At 36.3% G+C, this 18765-nt stretch overlaps 1 protein-coding gene across 10 annotated transcripts in view; it reads left to right on the top strand.

The window, feature by feature from the left end:
• The window catches only part of NEK1 (NIMA related kinase 1), a 204644-nt gene that overhangs the window by 105304 nt on the left and 80575 nt on the right, over positions 1-18765 (top strand). For all 10 annotated transcript variants that reach the window (XM_008000243.3, XM_008000241.3, XM_037993745.2 and 7 more), the window contains 3 exons: positions 13126-13257; positions 15130-15195; positions 15283-15511. In XM_008000243.3, the coding sequence (XP_007998434.3) occupies positions 13126-13257; positions 15130-15195; positions 15283-15511 (427 nt within the window). The remainder of the gene's footprint in view (positions 1-13125; positions 13258-15129; positions 15196-15282; positions 15512-18765) is intronic.

The raw sequence follows: 18765 nt of genomic DNA, 5'->3' as shown, positions 1-18765 counted from the left end.
TCACCCAGTTCTCTGTTTTCAGGAACTCCTCTAATCGCCACCAGTAGTGCTGCCCTGGTTTTCAAGGGCTGAGGGGCTCCCCAGCTGTTTAGCAGCCAGTGTGTTGTTAGAGGGGTGAGGGGAGCAGAGACACACTCCCACCTACACTTTCTACTGGACTCTGAGTTCCTCAGAGGTCAGTATCAACCAGACTTTTGCTGCTTTCTTTCTCTCCACCCAATCTTCTTCACGTGGGTACTCCAACAAGTCCTGGCTCTCTTCCCACCATTTCCTTGTCAAAACTTGATTATTTACCAGTAATTTTGTTCTTCCTTCTGAGGAGAACTGGCATGAGATGTCCTTAGTCACCATCTTGAAGCAGCCTCTGAATCTCATTTTTCTGTCCATTCTAAATCTTTTGATTGGAGAGCTTCATTACATTGAAGATTGTTATTGATATGTAAGCACATACTACTGCATTTTGTTATTGTTCTCTGGGGTGTTTTTTTTTTTTTTTTTTGGTCCTTTGTTCCTTTTTCTTCTCTTATTGTCTACTTTTGTGATTTTGTGCTATGTGCTAAGTTTTCATTCCTTTCTCTTTCTCGTTTGTGTATTTGCTGTAGTTTTTTGCTTTGTAGTTAATCATGAGGCCTACACAAAACATCATATAGTAATAATAGACTATTTTAAGCTGACAACAATTTAACTTTGTCACATGAAAATATTCTAGACTTTTACCCTCCTCACAATTATTTTTGCTGTCACAGTTTATACCTTTTTACGTTTTGGGCTTCATAACAACTTAATGCAATTACAGTTATTTTTGACTGTTTCAACATTTAACCTTTATAATAGCAATTTGAGAGATTTACACACCACCGTTGCAGTAATGGAATATTCTGAATTTGAATATGTATAAATACCTTTCTACCAGTGAGTTTTATACTTTGATACGTTCTTGTAGTAGTAATTATTGTTCTTTTGTTTCTGGTTGAAGAACTCTTAAGCATTTCTCATAAATCAGATCTAGAGGTGATGAATTCCCTTAGCTTTTGTCTATCTGGGAAGAATTTTACTTCTGTTTTATTTCTGAAAAACAGCTTTTCTGAGTATAGTATTGTTGGATTGTTGGCTGGCAGGGTTTTGTTTTTTTTTTTTTAATTAGCACCTTGAATATATTATCCCGTTCTCTCCTGATCTGCAAGATTTCTGCTGAGAATCTGCTGATAGTCTAATGGTGAGCCCCTTGTATGTTGCTTGATGCTCTTCTCCCTCTGCTTTTAAAATTCTTTGTCTTTTACTTTTAATGTTTTAATTATAAAGTGCCTTGGTGAGGACCTCTTTGCATTTAACCTGTTTGCTGGTTTTCAACTTCAGTAGATATGCATGACCATATTGCTTCCGAGACTTGGGAAGTGTTCAGCAAATACCTCACTTAAAAAACTTCCTGTACCTTTCTCAATCTCTTCTCTCTCTCCATTTTTTTTTTTTTTTTTAGATGGAGTCTTGCTCTGTCACTGGAGTGCAGTGGCGTGATCTTGGCTCACTGCAACCTCCACCTCCTGGGTTCAAGCGATTCTCCTGCCTCAGCCTCCCGAGTAGCTGGGACTACAGGCACATGCCACCATGTCCAGCTAACTTTTTGTATTTTTAGTAGAGACAGGGCTTCACCATGTTAGCCAGAATGATCTTGATCTCCTGACCTCGTGATCCTCCTGCCTTGGCCTCCCAAAGTGCTGGCATTACAGATGTGAGCCACCATGCCCGGCCTCATCTCTTCTTTCTAGAGCTCATACTGTGGCATTTGTTCATTTCATGGTGTTCCATAATTCCTGTAGACTTTCTTCACTTTTTCTCTATCTGGGCAATTTCAAAAGACCTATCTTCAAATTCACAGATTGTTTCCTCTGCTTGATCTAGTCTGCTGTTGAAGCTTTCAATTTTTAACAATTTCATTCATTTAATTCTTTAGCCCCAAGATTTCTGTTTGGTTCTTTTAATGTTATGTATATCTTTATTGAGTCTGTCATTCATATCATGAATTATTTTGCTGATTTCATTGAATTGTCTATTCTCTTGTATATCCCTGAGTTTCCATAAGATCATTACTTTGATTTCTCTTTCAGGTAACTTGTAAATTTCCATTTCTTTGGGGTCATTAACTGGAGAATTATGTTCCTTTGATGGTGTCATGTTTTCCTGCTTTTTCATGTTTCTTGTGTCCTTGCACTGATAACTGCATATCTAGTGGATCAGTGACCTCTTCCAAATTTATACAGTTGCTTTTGTAGGGAATGATTTTACCTACAGATGGTTGCTAGGGGGTCAGTTGAGCAGGATGCATTGGTTCTGCGGGTGGTGGTGCAGTGGCTCAAGGGCAGAGGTTCTGCCTCTGGTTCCAGGTAGGCATGATAGTGTAGTGTCCATGCAGCTTCTTCAGTTGTAATCAGTATCAGTAATGGCTGCAGGTACTTTAGCCAAGTCTGTAGGAGTGTATGACAGCGGTGGTAGCAGCATAGGTTATTAGGATTCTCAGTGGCAAGGGCTTTAGTGGGGGTCCTCCTCTTCTTGTTTATCCCACTGTGGGAAGACTTTGTTGGGGAAATCCTTCTTGGTGTCAGATTTGGCAGAGCTCACAAGTAGCCTACAGTGGTGCTGGGGTCCTGGGCCCACTGTCTTCCTGAATTACTACTTGTGACTTGAATAGAAGTTCACTTTTTGAGGTATGGGTAGATGAAGCTGTTCTACAAAGGTGGGGACTGTGACTCTAAGGTATTCCCCAGTAGCTTGGGCCCAGGTAGCAGGGATATAGCTGTGACTCTGATCCTGAGAGTCAAGGCACAGCACTGGCATGGGTCTGGAGAAGAAGAGATGTTCTAGAGACTTGGGCCCTAGGGAGCAGGGCATAACTGCAATCAGTTTCTGGAGCTGGTAGGGCACAGTGGCAACTTGGACACCAGGAGAGGAGATTCCTTGTAGTGGTGATTCTGGCATGGCAGGCCATAACAATGTACCATGCTTTGTGAAGCTGGGTACAGCAGCAACAAGGGCCCATGAATGGTGGGGCACAGCTGTGGCTTAGGCACTGGGGGAAGGGAATAGCACAGCGGTGACTCCACCCTTCTGTATATGACCTTCCTTAGCCTATGCTTCACAGGGTTTCTGCCACTCCCTTGCTGTTCTTTGACGTTCTCCTTAAGTCATTCTGGTCAAAATGTGATTATCTGTTCATTGTTTTCGTCCTTTTTTGTGAGGCAGAGGGTAGAACAGACATTTGTCATTTGCCATCCTGCTGATGTCACCACCCTCCTTGTCTGGCTGCCTGGCTACCTAGCTGCCTCTCTCCTTCCCTCCCTCCCTCCGTCCCTCTGTGGTTAGTTTCTATTGCCTTCAACCAAAGAATCTTAACCGATTTACCATGTAAAATGCTCAGCATGGTACCTGGTGAATAGTAACACAAATAAATTCACTGGGAATTCGGTGTCTCATGATATTCCAGAACTGTGCATAGGGAAATGTTCAGGAAAGATCTGTTTATTTAATGCACACTGGTATAGTGGGGAAAAAAAGAGACTAGGAATCAGAATACCTGATTTTTGGTCTCAGCCTTGCCAATTAATTAGCCTGTTTGAGGAGTGACTTAATGTTTGTGGCCTTTATTTCCTCATCTAGATGAAGGGCTTATTATCTAATGTTGCTCTATCTAAATTGTGTAGAAAAATAATATTTATAATGTACATATTTAAGTCCAGCTTAATATACAAAAAAAAATTGATTAAAGTTATTTAACTGTTGTTTCAATAGAAAGTCTAATATAGCATAATCTAGATGTTATATTGGGGGGTAGTGTTCATATATCTATCTTTATTCATTGACCATGACTCAGGAGTGGTTAACATGGAATTCAGAGTTGAGGCTAGCATTATTAAGCCCCCTAAAATATTAATGTAAAGTTTGGCAGTTTGTATGTTGGCGCATTTTCTTCAGTAAAACCACATATATTTCCTTGGATTCTCAAAAGTACAATATTTTCAGTCTAACAAAGGATAAAAATCACTGCCCTGTAACCAAAACAGGATGGTACTAGTACAAAAATAGACACATAGAACAATGGAACAGAATAGAGAACTCAGAAATAAACCACATGCCTACACCCAACTGATCTTTGAAAAACCTGACAAAAACAAGCAATGGAGAAAGGATTCCCTATTTAATAAATGGTGCTGGGAGAACTGACTAGTCATATGCAGAAAATTGAAATTGGACCCCCCTTCCTTATACTTTATACAAAGTTAACTCAAGATGGATTAAAGACGTAAATGTAAAACCCCAAACTATACAAATCCTAGAAGAAAATCTAGACAGTATCCTTCAGGACACAGGCACAAGCAAAGATTTCATGATGAAATGCCAAAAGCCATAGCAACAAAAGCAAAAATTGGCAAATGGGATCTGATTAAACTAGAGAGCTTTTGCACAGCAAAAGAAACTATCATCAGAGTGAGCAGACAACCTACAGAATGGGAGAAAATTTTTGCAGTGTATCCATGTGACAAAGAGCTAATATCCAGAGTCTACAAGGAACTTAAATTTACAAGAAAAAAACAAAAATGTCCATTTTTACCCATTAAAAAATGAGCAAAGGACATAAACAGACACTTCCTAAAAGAAGACATGCATGCAGCCAACGAACATGAAAAAAAGCTCAACATCACTGATCACTAGAGAAATGCAAATCAAAACCACAGAGAAATACCATCTCACGCCAGTCAGAATGACAATTATTAAAAAATCAAGAAACAACAGATGGTGGCAAGGTTACAGAGAAAAAGGAATGCATTTACACTGTTGGTGGAAGCATAAATTAGTTCAGCCATTTTGGAAGACAGTGTGGGGATTCCTCAAAGATCTAGAAGCAGATACACTATTTGACCCAGCAATCCCATTAGTGGGTATATACCCCAAAATATATAAATCATTCTACATATAAAGATATATGCATACATATGTTCATTGCAGTACTATTCACGATAGCAAAGACATAGAATCAACCCAAATTTCCATCAGTGATAGGCTGGATAAAGAAAACATGGTATATGTACACCATGGAATACTATGCAGCCATAGAAAGGAATAAGATCATGTCCTTTGCAGGGACATTGATGGAGCTGGAAGCTATTATCCTCAACGGACTAACACAGGAACCGAGAACCAAACACCTCATGATATCACTTATAAGTGGAAGCTGAACAATCGGAATACGTGGACACCTTGGTGGGAACAACACACGTTTTGGGGCTTTTGAGGGATGTGGAGGAAGGGAGAGCATCAGGAAGAATAGCTAACAGATGCTGGCCTTAATACCTGCGTGATGAGTTGATCTGTGCGGCAAACCACCATGGCACACATTTACCTATATAACAAGCCTGCACATTCTGCACAGGTACCCTGGAACTTAAAATGAAGAAAAAAAATCACTGCCTTAACTATTGTGATTCCTTGGCAGTATATACCTAATTTTATAAAATTTTCTCTTTGACATATTTAATGATAAAAATTGTAGTACCAATTGGGATTTATATATGGAGAACAATGTGTAATGATGGGGGTCTGTTTTCTGGGAGAGCCAAATAATATAGTGTTACGTTTTCAGCCATCATGTATGCTATATTGTGAATGAAGTATGTAAGGAAGATAGGTTCAGTTTTTTAAAAGGGTAGCAATGTTTTAAGAATTAAAATTCAGTGAAAAATAGAATTAGGGAGATTCTGTCTTGGTTAGGATGGATAAAATATTTTGAATATAAATTCTTGTGTTTTTCTATTTTCATCTTTGTCTTATTTTTAGACTTTCCATGCATGCCTGTAAGGCTCCCCCCAGGGTGTACACACTTACTGCTTCTGGCTACCTTGTTCTTATTCTTAGACATTCTTGTAAAAGCATTATGGCAATACTAGTTAAGAAAATTTATTCAAATACAAATACTTTTATACTATTGATTCTTCAAAGACAAGGTTTTGAGAAGTTAAATATGAATTTGGTAAGATTTGGCCATGATTTATCTTTAGGCCGTATATAACTATGTGTGAAGTTACTCTGTATTCAAAATATGAAATTAAACCATTTAATAATACTTTCCTAATATACATTACATCCTCACTAATAAGTCAGCATAAAGATGAAAATATGTTTCTTTTTGATCTATGCATCAAGAGTAAGCAGACTGGTGGTTTCATGTATTTATAAGCCTCGCCTCACTATTTGGTGAAATTTTGAGTTTTGTCATTTGGTGGCACTGCTGCTTAATTTTTTAGCACATAGTAAAATTGACACATAAAGTAGAAACAGTTTTACAGTGATGATTGAAAACATTTTGTGACAATAAAAGCAATGCTGAGAAGCCTTAAATTTATGAACCTTGTGGGAAAAATGGCTACGAAAAAAAAAAGCTTCTAAAGCATTTCTTTTAAACCTGAATTATGAAACTTTCAGGTCAATGTTTTATCTTTTTTTTTTGCAAATTTTTATATTTAAAATTGTGATTGAACTTTGAAAGACTGTGCTTTGTTTGTTTTGTTTTGTTTTGTTTTGAGACAGAGTCTTGCTCTGTCACTCAGGCTGGAGTGCAGTGGTATGAACATGACTCTCTGCAATTTTGACCTGCTGGGCTTAAGGGATCCTCCTGCCTCAGCCTGTCTGTATCTGGGACCCTTAGCACACATCACCACGCCCAGCTAATTTTCTTATTTTTTATACAAATAGAGTCTCACTGGTCTGGTGAGACTCCGTTTCTACAAGAAAAAAGAAAATTAACTAGGTCTCAAACTCCTGGGTTCAAGTGCTCCTCCTCCCTCAGCCTCCTGAAGTACTGGGATTATAGGCGTGAGCCATTGCACGCAGTGAAGAAGTATGTTTAGAATGAAATATGTATTATAGATTTAGCTGGGTGATCAATTGTGTAATCAAATTGGATCATTCTTTGCTCCAAATTTTTATATTTTTCTCTTATATGAAACTTTATATTGTTTTCCTGGTTTAATTAATTTTTGTGATTTGTCATATTTGTTCAACTTTCCATATAAAATGCTTAGTGTAATGGTTTATTTTTCAGTAATTAGAAGTACATTATCGTCTTTTATTTCAAGATGTAGTTAATATTGAAAAGCTTTAAGGTTCTGATTATAAATAATATACCATAATGTTTATATGGAAGGCCCAATTCAACTGTACTAATAAGTTACTTATGTATGTGACATTAGCTTATAATGATGTTGCCACATCTCAGTAGTCATCCTGAACTACCCATAAATTTTCAGTAACTTAGTTGTCTTTTAAGTGATTGTAAGAGTTAGTAATCTGTCTGCCTTTGTTCATTCATTTAGATTTCATGTCTGAATTTGTCTGTTTAGGTTCTTCTAATCTGTTTGGTTTAGTTGACCCAGAGGAGAGATCAGTATGCATTTGATTATAGAACATAAGCATTTACTGAAGGCTGCTGAAGATCATTATTATAAAAGTGCCAATAAATTTGTCTCTCACAATGTCCAAATTTTAATTTCTGATCGTGGTTAATATAGGAGGTTTTTGTTTTTAGTCTGCATTCTAAAGATAGAAACTTGCATTCTGAAACTTAATACATTTCATCAGGATCTCAAATCAGACTTTTGGTGTTTAAGCCAAATAATCTTATTTAATGGAAACGAAATAAATACCAATTGCTACTATTTATTAGGTACACAGATGTGTACTTTACATAAATTATCTCATGCAATCCCTATAGCAGAGAGGCAATGAGTACAGCATTTCTATTTTAGAGAAAAACTATGAGGTTCAGAGAGGATGAAATCAATGAAAAAATCACAGGACTGGTGAGTGTTTTGGCATTTGAATGTAGAACTGTCCTACTTTATCTGTATTTTATGGCCTTCCTGAACAATGAATGGCTGACCATTGGCTGCTCTGCGAAGGCTGTTCTCACTGGTGCTTCTCTTGACTTGACAGAGTTAGTTGCTTCTATATTTTTTGTTTCATTCTTCCCCAGATCATTTAGTACATATCTCTTTATTTTTTCTCTGTAACATACTGATTGATTTATGTGTTCTTTTGTCTTTTCTAATTTACAATCCCCTCAGAGAAAATATTGTGTCTAGTTCATTTTGGATATTATTATCTAGAACTGTGCTTGGCCTTAATAGGTATTAATACATATTTTAATTTATTGATAAATTAAATATTGTAGATTTCTCTTCTCACAGAAATCATGTCAGATTAATATATTGAAATAGCAGGCCAAATGCAGTGGCTCACGGCTGTAATCTCTGCACTCTGGGAGGCCAAGGCAGGCGGATCACGAGGTTGGGAGTTCGAGAACAGCCTGGCCGACCTGTGAAATCCCGTTTCTACTAAAAATACAAAAATTAACCGGGCATGGTGGCACACACCTGTAATAGTATGTGGTAGAGAAGTGATTACTGATTTAAATAAAAATAGCAGAATGTGTACATTCAAAGTATATTTCTTTTAAATAATCATCTAGAGAAATAACGTATTTGTTCTAAAAATGCTGCTATTCAAAACAACTTTGGAGCTTGTTTTTATTCCCTCAGTGTATGAAACCTTATTTGAATTTATATTCTATAGTAATTAAAGCAAATATAAAATTTCAAAATATTTAGATATACTCTTTCAAGGTGATAATACTGTTATGTTATGTGAGCTCTAGATATTTTTAAAAGTTATTTGTAGCAACTTTTTTTTTTTTTTTTTGAGACAGAGTCTCGCTCTGTCATCCAAGCTGGAGTGCAGTGGTGCCATCTCAGCTCACTGCAACCTCTACCTCACAGGTTCAAGCAATTCTCCTGCCTCAGCCTCCTGAGTACCTGGGACTACAGGTGTGCGCCACCTGTATGGCCGGTCAATTTTTTATATTTTTAGTAGAGAGAGGGTTTCACCATGCTGGCCAGGCTAGTCTCGAACTCGTGACTTTGTGATCCACCCGCCTGGGCCTCCCAAAGTGCTGGGATTACAGGCATGAGCCACTTTGCCCAGCCTATTTGTAGTAACATCTTAAACATCAGTATACTTTTTCAGCAATGTTGAACTATGGGACTAAAGCAATGTTTCCATCCTTTTTTGAACAAAATAAATACAGGCATACCTTGTTTTATTGTGCTTCACAAATACTGCATTTTTTACAAATTGAAAGTTTGTGACAGCCCTGCATCAAGCAAGTCTATCATTTTCCCAACAGCTTTTGCTCATTTTGTGTCTTTGTGTCACATTTTTGTAATTCTTGCCGTATTTCAAACTTTTTCATTATTATCATTATATCTTTGATGTTACTGTTGTAATTGTTTTGAGGCACCACAGACTGCACTCATATAAGATGGGAAATTTAATTGATGAATGTGTGTGTTCTGATTGCTCCACTGACTGGTAGTTCCCCTATCTCTCTCCTCAGACCTTATTCCCTAAGACAAAATAATATTGAAATTAGGTCACTTACTGACTTACAGTGGCCTCTTAAGTAGTCAAGTGAAAGAAAGAGTTGCATGTCTCTCACCTGAAATCAAGATTAAGCTTGGTGATGAAGGCATATTGAAAGCTGAGACAGGCACAGAATTAAGCCTCTTGCACCAGTTATCCAAGTTGTGAATGCAAAGGAAAAATTCCTGAAGGAAATTAAAAGTGCTACCCCAGACCAGGTGCGGTGGCTCACGCCTGTAATCCCAGCATATTAGGAGGCTGAGGCGGGTGGATCACGAGGTCAGGAGTTCAAGACCAACCTGGCTAACATAGTGAAACCCCATCTCTACTAAAAATACAGAAACTTAGCCGGGTGTGGTGGTGTGCACCTGCAATCCCAGCTACTCAGGAGGTTGAGGCAGGAGAATCATGTAAACCCAGCAGGGAGTCGGAGTTTTCAGCGAGCCAAGATAGCACCATTGCACTCCAGCCTGAGTGACAGTGCAAGACTCCATCTCAGAAAAAAAAAGAAAAAAAAAAAGTTCTACTCCAGTGAACACACGTGATAAGAAAGCAAAACAGCCAGGTGCCTGTAGTCTCAGCAACTTGGGAGACTGAGACAGGAGAATTGCTTGAGGCCAGAAGTTTGAGACTAGCATGGACAACATAGTAAGAACCTGTCTCTAAAAAAAAAAGAAAGAAAGAAAGAAAAATTAGCTGGATGTGGTGGCACACACCTATAGTCCCAATCACATTGAGAAACTAAGGCAGAACAATCATTTGAGCCTAGGATTTCAAGGTTGCAGTGAGCTATGATCGTGCCTGGATTTGCACTCCAGCCTGGGCAATAGAGCAAGACCCCATCTCTTAGAAAAAAAAAGAAAGAAAGAAAGCAAAACAACCTTCTTGCTGATATGGAGAAAGCTTTAGTGGTCTGGATAGAAGATCAAACCAGCCACAACATTCTCTTTGGCCAAAGCCTAATCCAGAGCAAGGCCCTAACTCTCCTCAATTCCATGAAGACTGGGAGAGATAAGGAAGCCACAGAAGAAAAATTGTAGGCTAGCAGAGGTTGGTTCATAAGGTTTAAGGAAAGAAGCCACCTTCATAACATAAAAGTGGAAGGTAAAGCAGTAAGTGCTGATGTAGAAACTGCAGTACATTATCCAGGAGATGTAGCTAAGATCATTGATAAAGGTGGTAATACTAGACAGATTTTCAGTGTAGACAAAACAGTCTTCTATTGGAAGAAGATGCCATCTAGGACTCTCATAGCTAAAGAGAAGTCAGTACCTCACTTCAAAGCTTCAAAAGACTGGCTGACTCTCTTATCAGGAGCCAATGCAGCTGGTGACTTCAAGTTGAAGCCAGTGCTCATTTGCCATTCTGAAACTCCTAGGACCCTTAAGAATTATACTAAATCTATTCTATTTGTGTTCTATAAATGGAACAACAAAGCCTGGATGACTGCACATCTGTTTACAGCATGGTTTACTGTGAATATTTTAAGCCCATTGTTGAGACCTACTGGTCAGAAAAAAAAAAAAAAAAAATTCTTTCAAATATTACTACTCATTGACAATGCACCTAATTATCCAAGAGCTCTGATGTAGATGTATTATACAAAGAGATTCATGTTGTTTTCATGCCTGCTAACACAACATCCATTCTGCAGCCAATGTATCAAGAAGTCGTTTTGACTTTCAAGTCTTCTTATTTAAGAAAATTTTTAAGGCTGTAGCTGCCATAGATAATGATTCTTCTAATGGATCTGGGCAAAGTAAATTGAAAGCCTTCTAAAAAGTATTCATCATTCATCATTCTAGATGCCATTCAGAACTTTTTTATTCTTGGAAGGAGTTAATGTCATGTTAATGTTAATGCCAACATTAACAGTTTTTGGAAGAAGTTGACTACATTCTTCATGGATGACTTTGAAAGGTTCAAGATTTCAGTGGAGGAAGTCACTGTAGATGTGGTAGAAATAGCAAGAGAAGTAGAATGACAAGGGGAGTCTGAAGATATGGCTGAATGGCTACAATCTCATGATAAACTTGAATGGGTGAGGAGTTGCTTCTTATGGCGGAGCAAAGAAAGTGGTTTCTTGAGGTGGAGTCTACTTCTGGTGAAGCTATTTTGAACATTGTTGAAATGACAAGGAATTTAGAATATTTTGTAAACTTAGTCGATAAAGCAGTAGGGTTTGAGAGGACTGACTCCGGTTTTGAAAGAACTTCTACTATGGGTAAAATGCAACAGCATCACATGCTGCAGATAAATATTTTCATGGGCTAGGCACGGTGGCTTATACTTGTAATCCCAGCACTTTGTGAGGCTGAGTCAGGACGATCATTGAAGACCAGCCTAGGCAATATAGTGAGACCTCAATCTTTATTTAAATAATAAAGGATTTTTAAAATATTTTTACAAGATCAAAAGAATATTTTCATGAAAGAGTCAATGGATGCAGCAAACTTCATTTTTGTCTTATTTTAAGAAATTGTCACAGCCACTCCAACATCTAGCAGTCACCACCCTGATCAGTCAGTAGCCATCAGTATCAAGGCAAGCCCCTCTACCAGCAAAATGATTACAATTTATTGAAAGCTCAGAAGAAGCATTAGCATTTTTTTTTTAGGAATGAGGTGTTTATTAAGGTATGTACATCGTTTTTTAGACATAATGCTGTTGCACACTTAATAGGCTACAGAATATTGTAAACATAAATTTTACATGCACTGAGAAACCCCAGAATTTGTGTGACTCACTTTATTGCAATATTACCGTTATTGCAGCGGTCTGGAACCAAGTGCACAATATCTCAGAGGTACGCCTGTATTGATATGAAGTGAAGGTCTAGAAGCCTAAATATTAAGATTGTATGATTACTTTATTTTTAGAAGATACTCAATAAATATTGTGTTTGAAATGTATACTCCGCAGAAACTCTCGTTTCCTAGATTGAGGAAGACTAGGAATAGGGAGTAGAGAGTAAACTTCCTGCTGTGTTACTATTGTCATACCCATTAATATCATTTCCTTGTATTAATTAAGGGTTCAGAATCTTGCTTTGTTAGAGTTTAAATGGCAAGATAAAAACAAGCACATGTGTTAATACAACATATTTTCAGTGAAGTAAATTTTTTTTTAAAAAATTACTTTGTAAAAGAAGTAAATACTACCTGAATCTGTTTCTCCTTCCATTCTCATTTATGTTGGCATTTTTATGAGGGCTTTTATGTTGAGTAATTGACATTTGAACTTTGAGAAGATTGTACCCAAACCTGCAGAAATTACAAAAGCATTTCTTTTTTTTCTTTTTTTTTTTTAATTATTAATATACTTTAAGTTCTAGGGTGTAAGATTAACAAAAATATTACACTTGAATCTTTAAAAGACAGTTTTTCAGGATCATTTTATGAAACATTGATAATGCAATGAAAGCGGGTTATTTAGGACTATGTGACATGACTATGTTTACATCTGAGACCAGAGGTTTTTTTCGCTAGTCACTGCTCTATCCCCAGCATGTAGCATCATAATGCCTTGCTCAACAGATAATTCAGGAATGAAAAAATTACTTGTGGATAGAGTGGATAAACAGTTATCTGATATGTACCATTTTATTTCTTCATGCACATATAAAATCCCTAATGTATTTAATAAAATTCTTTTTTATAGTTGGTGGCTAAAGGAGTTAAGAGTTCTGATGTTTCTCCACCTTTGGGACAGCATGAAACAGGTGGCTCTCCATCAAAGCAACAGATGAGATCGGTTATTTCTGTGACTTCAGCTTTGAAAGAAGTTGGCGTGGTAAGTTTCCTAAGATTCAGAACTCCTCAAAGTCAAAAGATTATTTAAAAGGAAGTTAAATTTAATGAAATCACATTAATCCTTATTGTCCCTTTCAGGTTTTTCTAGGGAAAAAAATTACTTTTTAAGAGATTTTAGTTTACTCAGAATACTGGAGCCTCATTGTTTATAAGTTTTATGTCTAAGACCACCTGGTAGATGAAAATATATTACAATAACTCTTATATCACTTTAAAAGAATATTGAAAAAATAAAATATACATAGAAATGTACTGAAAATAACATTACAAACATTTTTCTACCCAACCCTCATGATTAACAAATGTTCCCTTTTAAAAAAATAATGTCTCTTTAGTACTAAAGTAGTTCTAGAAATTAAGTCCAACACATGTTTACATTTATTCAAATTTTATGACATAGCAAATGTTAGAGGACTCAGTATAACTACAATTAATTCATCAGTTATTCCTTTTACCTTCTACTTTTGAATCTCTGTCATGCCATACAGATAGTAAAACAGAAACATAGACAAATGAAAAGCTTAAACTTAGAAGTATATTTCAGGTATCTGTCTGAAATGTGAAGACTCTGTTCAGGGGTTAAGAGAAATGGGCTCATAGCGTGGGGCTGCTGCCTAGAATTCAACAGACAGGAGGAGAAAAGTCTACTGAATCAGAAAACCTAGTAACTTCATTTTCCTCTTTCCTGGTAATGGATGTCTGTGCCTTTTATTTGTTGAGTTTCAGTAAATATTTGCAGACAAAATTGGTACACTAGTTGTTTTTTTTAACAGCCTTTGGGTTGATTTTGAAAATAAGACTAAGTAGGAAAATATAAGTTTCTTGATCATTCTCAAGAACTTCATGTAAGAAATGATTGTTCTTCAAGTAGGCTTAGTCACTTTTTCTTTCTGATAACGACTTTGCAAGTGCTACGTTGTTACTCCAACTTTAGATACCACTGTGTGGTCCCTTCTTGATACCCAGTCTCACATCTCAATAGCTGTTCATCTCTCTGGTTGTAGGACTGCTAATTCCTGACTACTTTACTGGGTAAAATGTTCTTTGTCTCATTGCTTCATATATTACTTTGAAACTGACTGCCAAATTTTTTATTTTTTTTAAGTATTACAAAATTTGAGGTAATCCATATAACTGAATGGTTTTCTTTCTGTGTTGTGTTGGTAAATGTCACTTACTTAAAACTTTGAAAATTGCTCTTACTTTGAACCTTCTACATGCCTTTGCTTTCATAGCTTTCATAACTGCTAATTTCTTCTTTTTGTATATTTTTAAATTTTAAATAGTCTAGATTGCTTTGACAATGCTAATTAGGATATTAAATTTATGTCATTTGTAGTACAAATGACTCAGAACTAATTTTTGTTACACTCTTTGTTTAGGGAGGAAAGCCACTTCTCAATTACATTTAGTACTATGGCTTAACAAGGATTTATATACATGAAACATAAAGACAGTTTTAAAATTACACAGCCTATTTTGAATTACTTCATCTATCAAAACTTTTTCTAGTTATAATTAAGAGAGTATATGAATTTTCCTCTTAATTCTACCACTGACTTAAATTACCAAAAAATCAAGTGCCAAACGGTCAGAGGATATACTTAATTATGTGAGCAGTAATCCAAAAATATGACAAATAATTGAGAATTGGCCCCTCTCTGTTGTCTAATTAATAATATTTAAAGGTTAATCATTGCTGATAATGAAGCTTTGTTAACATTTTATAGGAATAGAAAATTTACAAGGAACAAAGTAATGAAAAGCAAAAAGTAACAAGGATATCATATTTTTAAAGGTAGATTTAAAAAAATAAAATTGTTGCTTCCTCTGTATCTATCTGCATTTAAAGGACAGTAGTTTAACTGATATCCGGGAAATTTCAGAAGAAATGCAAAAGACCAACAATGCTATTTCAGTAAGTATAATTTTCGACATTTATTAGTCATTTTACTTAATGATATACATATTAAAATATTAAAATATACAATGTTACAACTTTCAGAGTAAGCGAGAAATACTTCGTAGATTAAATGAAAATCTTAAAGCTCAAGAAGATGAAAAAGGAAAGCAGCATCTCTCTGATACTTGTGAGATAAATGTTCTTGAAGATGCCAAAGAGCATGAAAAAGAAAAATCAGTTTCATCTGATCGCAAGAAGTGGGAGGCAGGAGGTCAACTTGTGATTCCTCTGGATGAGTTAACACTAGATACATCCTTCTCTACAACTGAAAGTATGTACAGAAGTATATTAATATCCTATTTAGGTCTAGTACATATATAAACTTGTAGACTAACCACTCTGAAAAAAAATGAACACTTAGAAGAACTGAGAGAAGCTGAAAGAATTCTATATATTTTCCTTTTGGGCAAGTAGAAGTGCCTCCCTCTCACAGGGAGATGTGAAGAACAGAGAAAACTTATCAAACTAATCAGCCTTAATGGCAAGGATTTTTATTACAAAAGTGTATAGTGTGAAAGAGGGAACTAATGATACATATTTAAATTGTATTACTTTAACTCTGTATACCATGTTAAATTAATCTGTTACTACAAATAATTCTTGATGAGAACCAGAGTAGTGTCTCAGAAACATCTCTTAGGCATTTAGTGAGAGTATTGAGAAAATCTGACTTAATGATTTATTGATTCAGTGATAATTACTAAGAATCTATATTTTCTTACATTATTCTAGGCATTGGAGATATAGAAACAAAACAGAAACGTGCTTTTGTTGAGCTTACATTCTAGAAGGACAAGTCTGACCATCAACAAATCTGATTTTAAGTAATTTTTTTCACAGACTGTTTTTGTAGAATTTTTTTCTTGCACTGGAAAAAAGCCCAAAGACTTGATAGCATTTACTTTGCTTATTTATTCAACAATTCTTTATTGGATACCTACCATATGCAATACACTCTGAAGCAGTGGATATATAATAATGTTTAGAATGTAGTCCCTCCCCTTAAGGAGCTTAAGGTCTAGTGGAAAGGCAGGCAAGTAAAGAGGTAATTGTAGTTGATAAATAATATGCTAGGAATAATCATAGACTACTGCAGGAATACATAAGAGACCATAAATCAGTCTTGGAAGAGCCCCCAAGATCCAATCACCTATCTCCCTCAACACAGGATTATAATTCGAGATGAGATTTGGGTGGGGACACTATCTGACTGCTTTTATGATTTGTCTTTATCATTGGTTTTGAGCAATATGATTGTAAAATGCCTTGGTATAGTTTTCTTCATGCTTCCGTCCTTGGGATTCATTGAGCTTCTTGTATATTTGGGTTTATGGTTGACACATTTGGAACACTTTCAGCCATCATTTCTTCTAATATTTTTTCCATGCCTCCTCCTTCTGTCCTTTAGGGACTCCAGTTTCACTTTTTGTCTCATACCTCAGTGGTGCTCTTTTCATTTTATGTTTTTAGATTCTTGTTGTGTTTCATTGTGGATAGTTTCTATTACTCTATCTTTAACAGATGATAGTCTTTTTTTCCTGCCATATCCAATCTGCTGTTAATCCTATTCAATGTACTTTTCATCTCAGATATTGTAGTTTTCACCTCCAGAAGTTTAAGGAGTTGTTTTTCTATCTGCCATGTCTCTGCTTAACTTTTTTGATCATATGGAATACAGTTGTAAAAACTTTATTAATGTCTTTACTTATTCTAACATCTGTGTCAGATGTTAGAATTTTATTGGGTCCATTTTATTGATTGCCTTTTCTCCTTGTTACAGGTCATATTCTTCTGCTTCTTTGCATGCTTGGCTATTTTTAATTGGATGTAGGATATTTTGCACTTTTCCTTGTTGGGTACTAGGTATTTTTGTATTTTTGTAATTATTCTGGAGATTTATTCTGGAATGCAGTTAAGTTTTAATACTTGGGCTCAGTTTGATTCATTCATGTCTTATTTTTAATATTTGTGAGATGAGATCAGAGCCATGTTTAGTCTAATGCTAATTATCCCCATTTAGGAGATAAGACACTTCTAAGTGCTCTACACAAGGAATGATGAGGTTTTCCAGTTTGGCTGGTAGGAATAGACACTATTTCATGTCTTGTGTTCTCTGTAATCTTTTTGGGTGCTTTTTTTCCTAACTTGGGAAATGAAGGCAGAAATAAAGATACTCTTTGAAACCAATGAGAACAAAGACACAAGGTACCAGAATCTCTGGGACATGGCTAAAGCAGTGTTTAGAGGGAAATTTATAGTACTAAATGCCCACAGAAGAAAGTGGGAAAGATCTAAAATTGACACACTAACATCACAATTAAAAGAACTAGAGAAGCAAGAGCAAACAAATTCAAAAACTAGCAGAAGACAAGAAATAACTAAGATCAGAGCAGAACTGAAAGAAGATAGAGACTTGAAAAGCCCTTCAAAAAAAAAATATCAATCCAGGAGCTGGTTTTTTGAAAAGATTAACAAAATGGATAGATGGCTAGCCAGACTAATAAAGAAGAAAAGAAGAATCAAATAGACACAATAAAAAATGATAAAGGGGATATCACCACTGATCCCACAGAAATACAGACTACCATCAGAGAATACTATGAACACGCCTATGCAAATAAACTAGTAAATCTAAAAGAAATAGAAATAGTTACATTCCTGGACATATACACCCTCCCATGACTAAACCAGGAAGAAGTCGAATCCTTGAAAATAGACCAATAACAAGTTCTGAAATTCAGGCAGTAATTAATAGCCTACCAACCAAAAAAAACCCAGGACCAGACGGATTCACAGCCGAATACTGCCAGAGGTACAGAGGAGCTGGTACCATTCCTTCTGAAACTATTCCAAACATTAGAAAAAGAGGGACTCCTCCCTAACTCATTTTATAAGGCCAGCATCATCCTGATACCAAAACCATCAATTGGTTTGTCATTGTGTCATGCCATTCAGAGTAAATTGCAGACACTGGTATACCTTGCCCTAAGTATTTCACAGCATGTAATTATTTATTAGAGTTCAATGTTTGTTTTTTCCTTTGTGTTAAATTTACATGCAATGAAATGCACACATTGCAAATGTATATTTGCTGGGTTTTAACAAATGCTGGGAGCTGCAAAATAAGCCATCGAGACGGGCGGATCACAAGGTCAGGAGATCGAGACCATCCTGGCTAACCCGGTGAAACCCCGTCTCTACTAAAAAAATACAAAAAACTAGCCGGGCGAGGTGGCGGGCGCCTGTAGTCCCAGTTACTCGGGAGGCTGAGGCAGGAGAATGGCGTAAACCCGGGAGGCGGAGCTTGTAGTGAGCCGAGTTCGTGCCACTGCACTCCAGCCTGGGGACAGAGCGAGACTCCGTATCAAAAAAAAATAAAAATAAAAAAATAAGCCATCAAGATATAGAACATTAACATCATCCCAGAAAGTTTGCCCCTTCCTAGTCATTATCTGGTCTTATCCTCCCAGAGGCAACTTTTTCTGAATTTCTTTTCTACCTTAGATTAAATGTTCCTGTTTTAGA

This window comes from Chlorocebus sabaeus, chromosome 7 (assembly GCF_047675955.1).
Source record: "Chlorocebus sabaeus isolate Y175 chromosome 7, mChlSab1.0.hap1, whole genome shotgun sequence".
NCBI lineage: Eukaryota > Metazoa > Chordata > Mammalia > Primates > Cercopithecidae > Chlorocebus > Chlorocebus sabaeus.
Note: the sequence above shows the minus strand (reverse complement) of the source record. Positions and strands in the feature narration are given on the sequence as shown.